The sequence below is a fragment of the Bidens hawaiensis genome, unplaced genomic scaffold (genome assembly GCF_021521415.1).
Source record: "Bidens hawaiensis isolate Kalapana, Puna unplaced genomic scaffold, B.hawaiensis_p1.1 tig00007028_1, whole genome shotgun sequence".
Classification (NCBI taxonomy): Eukaryota; Viridiplantae; Streptophyta; class Magnoliopsida; order Asterales; family Asteraceae; genus Bidens; species Bidens hawaiensis.
The window spans coordinates 438,387-450,067 of NW_027491480.1; the positions used below are offsets into that span (position 1 = coordinate 438,387).

Consider the following 11,681-nt stretch of genomic DNA (forward strand, 5'->3'; position numbering starts at 1 on the left):
TAGAAGTTCGGCTTGAACAATGCAGTTGAGAATTTATGAAATCCCCAAATAGCTCAACACCTCTAGGATCAGGTGCGTATTCCGGAAAATGCCACAAAAAGAACAAGTAAATATTATCTATATATTCAGTTTGCAATTCAAGATATTAGGGATTTTGACGGTTCTCACGCCATCGCTACCATGATAATATTATATGTTTGTATATTATATGATAAAAATATGTGTGAAAATGTGGAATAAATCGATTATCATATATTACATAATTGTTGGGATTTGTTATCACCAAAATGTAAATGAATTGAATGTTTATGAATTATTCGCTAGGAAACGTTAAAATGCAAATAGAGACAAAAATAAGAGGTGTGTGAAAGATTTATGGCCAAATAAAAAACCCTCAAAAGTAAATTGAAAAAAAATCACAACTCAAAATATAAATAAGAAACGAAAAAAATTTAAAAACCAAAAATGTTTCTCTCGTCATTCCCGTTCCACAAAAAGAAATGCTTAAAGGACACAATGCCAAAAATGAACAAACACCACAATGATAAATAGAATTAAAAAAACACAATATGTCGCAAAATATAACAAAATGTCGAACAAAATATAACTCAATGTTGAGTAATATAACACAATATCAAAAAAAATAATACAATGTTCAGGAAAAAATAACAATCAATGACGAAAATAAATAAAAAACACAATGATACATAGAAAGACACAATGATGTTTTTTCATTAATATTGTGTCTTTTTCGAGTTTTTTTAACGAGGAGGACGGTGGAAACATTTTTGTGTTTACATTTTCGTTTTTTTATTAAATTTTGAGTTATGATTTTTTTACAATTTTTTCACTATTTCCTTTAAAAAGTGTTTCGAGTTGCTACAAATCCTTTTCATTTTTATCTTCATTTGTAAAATAACATTACCCTTATTCGGTTACGTTTAGTTATTTGATAAGGAAATAATATTTCTTGTCACGCAAACCGTAAACAACACTAACCAACAATAATATATAGTATCCTTACGATCCATACACAATATTACCAGCCGTATAATTTAATAACAACAACGACATATCATCTATTCGTCTTTACCGGTCCCCGCCCACAACACACAAGCATCTTATCTAAATATCCAAACGACGACGTATCAATAATAATAATAATAACAATAATAATCATAATCACGTAGCTTTCACTGTACTCCATCCATTTCGAGCCCTAATTTCATAAAATTGGGGAAACCATCAATCCGCCATTACAGGATTCAATTCAGCTTGCAATAGATCACCCTACGTCATCTTCCGTCATTATTGTGTCTGAATTGATGGAGAATCGTGAACAATTAGGTGAATTAGGTACGCAAACGTTTCAATTCGGTGACGAAATTGAGAGCTGTACGGAAGCCGGTAACTCGTTCACGGCGTTGCTGGAACTGCCGGCGAATGAGGCGGTTATGTTGTTACACTCGCCGGAGGAAACTATTCCGGATGTTAATAATAATATTATTGCTTCCTCCTCGGTGTTTACGAGCTCGATTGACGGTTTATTGGAGACGATGGATGACGTGAGGCTGGTGAAAGAAGAGCCGGTTGATTCGGAATTGATGCGGAATACGTCGTCACCGGATATGGTAGATCCGGGAGTATCGAAATCGATGAAGCGGAAGGAGCGAGAGAAGAATGTACGTAGTCAGTGTAAACGAGTCGAGCACGAGCTAGTGTGTCTGGCTCGAGCTTGGCTTGTTTTTAGTTTTTTAAGCTCGAGCTTGGCTTGTTAGCAGTTTTTCAAGCTCAAGCTCGGTTTCGAGCACTATCTATAAAGCTCGAGCTCGGCTCGTGAGTAGCTTTTTAAATTCAAGCTCAGCTCAGGCTCGACTTGTTTATTAGTTAATAAATATAAATATTCACTTATTTTTATTAGAATTTTATGTAATCATAAGACTATATAAAGAATTAGTAGAATGATCGTTTTACGCTCATGTGTCTTGCACATTACCTCCTTTAATGGTCAAAACTAACGGGGTTAGGGTCGAAGGCATACCGCGCAAGTTTTTTGAAACATAAAGTAGGAATTTTGGCATTTATAAAGGTAAAGGACAACAACTGAAACAAAGGACGAATTTTGCTATTTTGTCATTGATATATTATAAGAGAAAATATATATAAATAATAGGCTCATTTAGGCTCGCGAGCCAGCTCGAGCTTGATAAGTGAATCTCGGGCTTGTTCATTAAACAATCTTATTTATAGGCTCGAGCTTGTTTAAGCTAGGCTTGATTCTAACTTTTAATGAGCTGATCTCAAGTATCATGAGCGGCTCAGCTCGTCCGCACCCAATCACTTTGTATATTATTCACCTGTTTCTTCAATTTCCATTTGAGTTCTAATTCTGTGAATTTTTAGGTTAAATCATCGGCGAAGAAGAACAAAACCATTGCAAATGAGACCGATGGCGAGAAGCTTCCATACGTTCACGTTCGTGCTAGGCGAGGTCAGGCTACAGATAGCCATAGCTTAGCAGAACGAGTAATCATCTTAATTATTTTACAAGTAGTGTAATTAATCAAGGTTGACCTGATCACTAATTACTGGTTTGATTTTTTGAACTAATTTTGGCAGGCAAGAAGAGAGAAGATCAATGCTAAAATGAAGCTTCTTCAAGAGCTGGTTCCTGGTTGTAACAAGGTTAGCTATATTCAAATTCAGTATTGAATGTTATTAATTACTTGTACTTTACAGTTTACACTGCTGTTTTCACCTGCTGTTGTTCAAAATCTGATTAATATCAGTTTTCTTAATTAGGATTTAGATGTAATTTACTAACTTGGTAGTTGGTTCATCCTATTGTTAGTATCCATCTTTGTTGTTAATCTTATTGGATGTAATTAGTTTTTAATGTTTGGATTATAGTTTTCTTTTTATTTCCAACTGGTTTATCTTATTTTAATTATTCCGCATCACATAATCACTTCCGAAGCAAACTTATAGACACCTTCATAGTCTGCAAATAAATTTTATACGGTTTTTGAATAACGAGTTTACCATTTTCTTGCAGATTTCAGGTACAGCGATGGTGCTTGATGAGATTATTAATCATGTACAATCCCTACAACGTCAAGTAGAGGTTAGCTTTAACATTATTCTTAAACATTGGATGATTATAAAACATTTATGTGTTTTAAAATTGTTTTGCCTTGTATCAGTTTCATAAAGATGAAAACACTATAAATCTAGACAACATGTTTTTATGCAGTTTTTGTCAATGAGACTGGCTGCATTGCACCCTAACATAAATTTCAACCTAGACAACATATTTCCTGTAGAGGTAATAATTCGTTAGTCCTTTTACCTATTTATATGCAACTTCACATGCTATGCTATAATCCATTAAATTCCTTGTCGTTGTTTACTATTATAAAAACCATTCATTTAGCCTTTATTGATATATTTTTACTGGTAGTCAGCATAAACACACTTACATGTAAGTTATATTATGTGTAATCAATAAATATCCATCATAAATCATAATTTTCAGAAACTCGGAATTGGAAATGGGACCACAGATGTGAATTATTTTCACTTTTGATCAGAGGAATTGGAACCATAGTGTATTTACTCCTGTGGGACTACTTCTGGTTCAATTGGGTACTGTAGAATTAATGGTTGCACACACACATACACACACACACACACACGTACACACTTAGATATATACATATCCATATAGGATCAGGATCATTTTGAAGTTCCAAATAATTAAGAACTTAAAGAACTCTTAAAAACAATCAATTATTTGTTTATTTATTTTATATATGTAAAATTATTTTGAGGGTGGTTTTGTCATTTATCGTATGGAGTTTTGTGATTACATATATGTTATCATAAAATTACATATAATAAATGACAAACCTACCCTCAAATAATAATAAATTAATAAAATGATTGGTTGTTGAAAGTTCTTAAGTTATTTGCAAGTTCTGAAATGATTCTGATCTGTATATCTATCTATATGTGTGTGTGTGTGTATGTCGCGTTAGTTATATGAATAAGCAATTAATGTGGTAAGTCAGGATCGCTGGCCCGGTTTTTGTATGTGAGAAGGGTGACAGTCTTATTTGTTTGGGCCAATATGTTTGACCCGTGTGAAATCTTGCAGATTGGGCCATTTATGGAGGGTAATTATAGCGGTATGGTTTCACCAGCGATAAGCCACCCAATATGGCAACCGAATGGGCTAACTTCTCAGCCACTATGGGGTGCGGAAGATATGAACCCCAATTTTATCGCTCCAGAGAACTCCTTTTTAAGTTATGACTCTTCAGGCAATTCAGGTAAATCTCATTTTTTTTAATAGTGATTATATGATTATTACAACTTCAAGTCGGTTTGGAGACATGGTTATTCGAATGCTTGTTTTGCGCAGTTTCTTTGCATACAGACCAGATGAAAATGGAATTATGATGATGCGATTCATTCGAGTTTTAGGTAGTGAGCATTTTTGTATATTTTGGGAAATATTAATTGGTAGAAAATATTAGTAAGTAGAGAGATGAAGGAGGTTTATATGCATTACAACCAAATCATTGATGGTTAGGTTTTTAGAGATCAAGATTCGAGGTGTGAAAATCAGCATGTTATTAATTATTATGCATAAATAAGCCAGTTTTTGTTCCCGCATCATAGTGATCTTTTGTTAACAAGTTATTCTGATGCGCGTGGAGAATTTTGGCAAACATCTTGCTAGTGAAAACGCGAATTAGGCGTTTTGATAGGCCGTGAACACACACGGGCACGTCGTATTTTATTACAAGTAATAAGATGTTATTTCGTAGTTTTCCCAAATACATAAATGTAACTATCGATTTAACACTTGGAAAATGCATCGTTTTTGTACAGTAATAAATCAAGGGTTTATGATGTTATAAAATTCAACGCTTTTACATTGGGCCTTTTGACTGTTAAATCTGTATATCAACTTGTTTTGTGTATTGATTCAGTTCTCGCCTTCTCGGTTTGTTCGGTTAGTTCTATTCAATTTGAAGATTTATTCAAAACCAAACCAAACTGAATGATGGTAGTTCAAAACCAAACCTATAACCAAATTCGAATTCGGTTCTCGGTTTTGACCGAATAACTGTTTTCTCTTTCTTTCTTTCTTCTTTTTTTATAGAATACTTTTATCATTATTATGTTTATTTGATTGAGTAATAAAATGACCTAAATTGTAATTAACTATACTAATTTCCAATGTTGGAGAAATTGTTAGAAGTTAGTTGGGCGCCGGATAATGACTAACAATCGGGATTAACTATGATTAGAATTATACGTAACTTCTTAAATAAACACACACACACACCAAATTTTATATATAAAATTTTTAGTTTTGAACGATTTTGATCAAATAGGGGATTAATTGGCGTTTATTAGGTAGTGTACCAACTAGTCATTATTAATGGATTGGCGTCTAAACGATTTTTACAACCCTGCTGTTTTTAAGACTATGCGCAGCGGAGGACTACCATATAGAAGGGATTTTCGACACGTGGCGCCACATCAACAGAGCGGCTATTTTCATTTTAGAGGTGTAGTGGTGTTGTCGTCATTTTCAATTTTTATTATTATGTTCAACCCACATAACCGGCGATAAAGGCATTGCCCCCCCCCCCCCCTCCCAACAAACCCCCAGCACACTTATCGCCAAAAAATGCCCTGGGGAGAGGGGGGGCGATGTTACCACCTTCGATTATTTATATATTAAAAAATATATATATATATATCAAAACGCTTTGTATATCACCGTGGAATTGCGATCCAAATACCAGGTGGCTTCACACTCTCACCAGCCCCGGTCTCTTGATCCAAACATGCCTTCCACAAAACCCTTGGCCACAGCCGCAGGCACACTACGCTCACACCTAACCTCCACCATCCGCACCCGAGCCACATCCGCCACTAGCCGCTAGACCAGCCCAGGCCACCAGGTCCGACCTAACGGCTACTTCCTAAACCGAACTCCTCCGCCACCTGGCCACTCACGGAAATGGGAGGACTGGGAGCTACCGTGCTACGTCACCAGCTTCTTAACTATCGTCATCCTCGGCGTCGGACTCAACGTTAAACCGGATCTAACGCTAGAAACCTGGGCGCACCAGAAGGCAATCAAACGGCTGGAGGCTCAACGGATTAATACGTCGGAATCTGACGAATCGGATTGATCGGTATCTGTTTTATACATTTTAATTGTTTGATTGGAGATCGAGTTGACTTCTGTTAACCTAATTGTTTAATTTCGAAGAGTTGATGTGTTTTTTGTTATAGGTTTAGGTTTCTAATAATAATATTTCTGAATGCTGGGTATGATTGAGATCGATTTGATTTGATTTCTGCTGGCTTAAATGTTTCAAGTTTGAAGATGTGATGTGTTAATATGTGGTTTTGATTCAATTTCTGTTGGTCTAGATGTTTAATTTTGAAGTTATTTGACGAATCGGATTGATTGATTTGATTTCTGCTCAGCTGCTTAAGGCATTGGAAACTAACGTATTGGACTGATTGTTTTTCGATTGTGAGATTATTCAGATGTCTGGTAATATGTAGTGAGTTTGTTTGGAGATCGAGTTGGTTTCGGTTGACCTAATTGTTTAATTTTATTTTGGAGATGTGATGCGTTGATATGTGTTTTTGATCGTAGATCTAGTTTTCGAATAATAATTTTAAAATTTCGGATGTGATTATTTGTTCGCATGGAGTTGATTTTGAAAATATGATGTGTTCATATGTTTTTTTGATTGTAGATCTAGTTTTCTAATAATCATCATCATCATCATCATCGTACTCAGTATATCCCACCAATAGCAAAGCTATGGTAGGGTCTGAGGAGGGTAAGATGTAGACAGCCTTACCTCTACTTCATAAGGATAGAGAGGCTGCTTCCGGTGAGACCCCCGGCTCGATAGTAGTTTTGCATCAAGCCTTGGACATAAGGCACATAGCACTCAATCATCGGGACACCGGCTGATCGGTGCATGTACCCTTGTCTTTCGGCTATCAACGCCACTACATGATGCCTGATTAACCGTCCGTCACTTTTAACGTTATTTTCACGAGATTAGTAAAATAACGTCAAAATTAGGGCAATTTCACTTTTGCCCACCCGAGGGTTCACACATATATACATCATATGTGCGCACCGCAAGCAGGGCTTAGATCTAGTTGAAGTGTTCAAGTGTTCAGATCTCTGGTAAATTTTTTAGAAATTTCAGTTGTTTGTTTGGAGATCGAGTTGAATTATGTTGTCTTAATTGTTTAATTTTGGAGATGTTATGTGTTGATGTGTATTTTTTATCGTAGATCTAGTTTTCGAATAATAATTTTAAAATTTCGTATATGGTTATTTGTTTGTATGGAGATTGTGTCGTTTTCTGTTGACCTAATTGTTTCGTTTTTGAGATGATGTGTTGACATGTGTTTTTGACCGTAGATCTAGTTTTCGTAAAATTTTAAATTTTGGATATGATTATTTGTTCATATGGAGATAGAGTCGATTTCTGGTTGACCTAAATGATGTGTTCATAGTGTGTTCATATGTGTAATTGATTGTAGATCTAGTTTTCTAATAATCATAATGTTTAACTTCTGGATATGATCAGAGATCGAGTTGATTTCTGCTGAGCTAAATTTTTAATTTCGAAGTTATGATGTTATTGATCATGGATTTAGGTTTCTAATAATATTTTCCAAATTCCAGGAATTATCGAGATCCATTCGATTTCCGTTGACCTAAATGTTTAATTTGGAAGTTATGATGTGTTCATATGTGTTTTTTTATCATAGCTTTAGGTTTTTAAGAATTATATTTAAATTTCGGATATGATCGTCGTGTGTTGGTGATTGATTTGATTTCTGTTGATCTAAATGCTTAATTTCGTAGATTTTATGTGTTCATATATGTTTTTGATCATAGATCTGGTTTTCTAATAGTAATCGTTGGTATTTTTCCTAAATTTTGCTTGTTTGTATGGAGTCTGAGTCGGTTTATTTTTGCCTAAATGTTAATTTCGAGGATTTGATGCGTTCATTTGTGTTTTTGATTGTAGATCTCTAGTTTTCTAATAATAATGCCTAAATTGTGGATATGATTGTCGATTTTGATGTGATTATGTTTCTTCATAAGTTCCTGCAAGCATCCGCATCTGTCAAATCCAATTGTTTGTTCGATCGTTCAGTTCTCTGGTGATTTTTCCTAGGTTTTACTTGTTCGTGTGGGTCCGTGTCGATTCTGATGACCTAAATGTTTAAATACAAAGATTTGATGTGTTTCCTCATAATAATTTCTAAATTCCAGATATGAGCAGTTTTACAGTTTTGCATGTTCATGTTTTGGAGATCGAGTTGATTTCTGTTGACCTAAATGTTTAATTTCGAAGATATGTCATGTTTATATATGTTTTTGATCACAGATCTGGTTTTCTAATAGTAATTTCTAAATTCAGGAAAAGATCATCTGGTGATTGTTCCTGAAGTTTTACTAGTTCGTGTGTTGATTTAGACGATTTCTGCTGACCTAAACGTTTAATCTCAAAGATATGATATGTTTATATGTGTTTTTGATCAATTATCTCGTTATCTAATAATAATTGTTCAGGCTGACTATTGATTTGCATTTGATGTTATTATGTTTCTTCAATGCATTTTGTTGAATTTGTTTATATATTCTTGGATTCAATTCAATTAGTTCATGCTTTTGTTCTCTAGACAGTTTAGCTGATTAGTTTGTGGACAATATCTAATTAAAGATTCTGTTTATCAGCATTTTGGATTAACATTTGGTTTATCTAATCATTGGGATTAACATTAGATTTATCTGCAAGAATTGAGATTCATCAAGTCACCTATTATTCGAAAAGTTTGTCTTTTGATAGTTTAAATGGATGACCTAATATTGATACTATTTTGTTTTCTCTTCGTTCCTGCTTCTTAATTATACGACCATATGATACGCATCTTTTCTAGCAACTATATTGTAAAAGTTAAGGATACGATCGGAGCACACATTTGCATATTGAGGTAACCTATATTTGTAGAAGATAAGTGTCTCTTAAACGTTTAGTGTTAGAACATGAAGAATGAATTACGAGTTCCTAAAGAGATGTTTTTTGTTTGTTATGTTAGGAAGTGACATTTTGGTAGAGGTGATCAATTTCCCTTTTGGTGGTAGAGATATGCAGTTTGTGATTTATCGATCGATCTCATGCTTGTTAGTTCTTCAATAGTATTACATAAATAACTGAATAAGATTTAGAATTTCTAAACAAAAAAACTGGTTTGTTTTTCGATTGATATGAGTATGATTTCACTTTATGGTTGACTCCATACAAATCGAAAGATGAATCAATATTTTTGTTTAAAATGCCCTATCTTACTTGTTTGGAGATAATGGTATTGAAGACCTAATAATGATCGGATCAATAGATATATTATTAATTGAATGTCTCTTTCACCAAAAGAGAATGATCGGATCTATCAATATTATTAATTATTTTTGCCGTTGAAAATATTAGGAAATACATATTATTTTTGCCTTTGAAAATATTAGGGAATACGTTTAATTAATGTGTTTGGCCCAAATCCCCAATCCCGATTAGTATATGAGTTTTAAATTTTTGTTTTCACCCACATTCCCAATCCCGATTAAATATAAACTTTTGCCCCCCCCCCCCCCCACAACATTCTCAATTCTTTGAAGACCACGAACCGTTTGTTCTCCTTCTCCCCCACAACTCTCATCCGTTCCCACCTTTGAAGACCGCGATCGTTTCTTCTCCTTCTACTCATGTATTCATTTCTCATCAGTTCATCGATCGTTCGTACTTCTAGGGTTAAGCATCTATTTGTTGACCAGTTGATTGTTTTTTGATAGAAATTTTCTATGATTATCATAAGTTCCTGCATTATTTGATTGTTTGAATGATTTTGTATTAGTTTTTTGGGGTTTTTTGGTTGGTTTGGTATTAACCAACTGAAATTCAAGGAAGGGCATAACTGAACTTGAGATTAGGGATAAAAGAGAGAGAGAGAGAGAGAGAGAGTTTTAACAATCTGTAATGTGCTTAAAATGTAGTTATATGGCGATAGAAGAAAATAGACAACAAATTAAACTCGACTCAAATATCAAAAAGAAAAAAAAATAGCGGATCTGGAATTAGGGGAGGCAAAAGAATCTTATGAAAGATTCTGTTTTTGGCAGTCTTTCATCAATAGTCAACAAAAGGGAGTCATCTGCGACTCTCGTTGAAGTATTGTCCAAATATTACAATTCTTCAAAGAAGGTTTTTGAAATACCAAATGTGATCCCTTTCTCTTTTTGTTTAAAAGAGGTCGTCGACATCATCGGCATGAAAGATGATGGGGTTGACACCCACGAATATCAAAAGCAATGCTTACGAAGCTCCTCTGTGTTTCCTCCAAAGGCTTTGAGCAAAGGCCTAACTACTGAGTTGAAGAAAAAATTGGCTGAAATGTCTATAGATGACGAAGAGAGTACGAATTGCTTCAAGGAGTTAATGTCGTACTTCCTCGTAGAGCAAGTACTCCTATGTGCGAGGGATGCAAAGAAGCTTCGGAAAGTTTATTGGCATGTGGTTGAAAATGCTGAGTGGCGGGAAAATTGCAATTGGGCTAAAGCAACGTGGAACCACTTGCACACTTTGCTTGTTGATCTGAAAACATGGCCTGTGAAAAAAACAAAAACAGCTGGCCAACATTCTTATATCGGTGCAACTCTCGTTTTGGAGGTATGTTTATGGGATTTTTGCAAATATCCTCCTAATAAGTCGTTGTATTGCATATTTACCCACCTTATATAAAGAATTGCATATATACATTCGATTTCTCCGAGCAAAGCTCTTCGCATCTCAATGCCTATTGTGTCTGCTTGACCATTCATAATGACCATTCATAAGTGGAGACAGAATAAAGCGTCCATATAAAAGACGTTTACTGTCTGCTGCCATAACGTGAGCTCGGAGAAGAAAGAGATAGGAGGGGTCCTCTGGAGAATGTGGTTAGAAATCCATAATAAAGTCCGACCACAACGACCGAATTGATTATCTTCATGCATAAGGATACTAGATTACCTAGTAGAAAAGATTTCAAAATCATCATAAACCTCCCTTTTTCTTTTCTATTGCAACCTATGCAATTCTTTATTTAGGGTAGGTAAATATGCAATACAATGACTTATTAGGGAGTATTTGCAAAAAATCCCATAAACATACCTCCAAGACGGGAGCTGCACCGATGTAAGAATGTTGCCCAGTTGTTTTTTTCACAAACCATGTTTTCAGATCATCAAGCGAAGTGTGCTAGTGGTTTCACGTTGCTTTAGCCCAATTGCAATTTTCCCGCCACTAAGCATTTTCAACAACAGGCCAATAAACTTTCCGAAGCTTCTTTGCATCCCTCGCACATAGGAGTACTTGTTCTACGAGGAAGTACGACATTAACTCCTTGAAGCAATTCTTGCTCTCTTCGTCATCTACAGACATTTCAGCCAATTTTTTCTTCGACTCAGCAGTTATGCCTTTGCTCAAAGCCTTTACACAGAAGAGCTTCGTGAGCTTTGCTTGTGATATTCGTGGGTGTCAACCCCATCATCTTTGATGTCGACGACCTCTTTTGAA

At 35.0% G+C, this 11,681-nt stretch overlaps 1 protein-coding gene and 1 pseudogene across 1 annotated transcript; both read left to right on the forward strand.

Moving 5' to 3' along the window:
- Positions 1-1,318: 1,318 nt before the first annotated feature.
- On the forward strand, positions 1,319-4,689 carry LOC143634132 (transcription factor bHLH48-like). Its single transcript, XM_077102292.1, has 7 exons — positions 1,319-1,682; positions 2,404-2,526; positions 2,620-2,685; positions 3,056-3,124; positions 3,254-3,325; positions 4,157-4,331; positions 4,424-4,689. The coding sequence occupies exons 1-7, from the start codon at positions 1,326-1,328 to the stop codon at positions 4,459-4,461; spliced, it is 900 nt and encodes a 299-aa protein (XP_076958407.1). The 5' UTR covers positions 1,319-1,325; the 3' UTR covers positions 4,462-4,689.
- A 1,175-nt stretch (positions 4,690-5,864) lies between these two features.
- LOC143634131 (uncharacterized) lies at positions 5,865-6,215 on the forward strand (annotated as a pseudogene).
- The last annotated feature ends 5,466 nt before the right edge of the window (positions 6,216-11,681 follow it).

Bases quoted from the DNA above. Each gene is read 5' to 3' on its own strand.
- LOC143634132 (XM_077102292.1), top strand. From the start codon at position 1,326: ATGGAGAATCGTGAACAATTAGGTGAATTAGGTACGCAAACGTTTCAA. The intron at 1,683-2,403 runs GTACGTAGTCAG...GTGAATTTTTAG, and splicing joins GGAAGGAGCGAGAGAAGAAT to GTTAAATCATCGGCGAAGAA. The intron at 2,686-3,055 runs GTTAGCTATATT...ATTTTCTTGCAG, and splicing joins TGGTTCCTGGTTGTAACAAG to ATTTCAGGTACAGCGATGGT.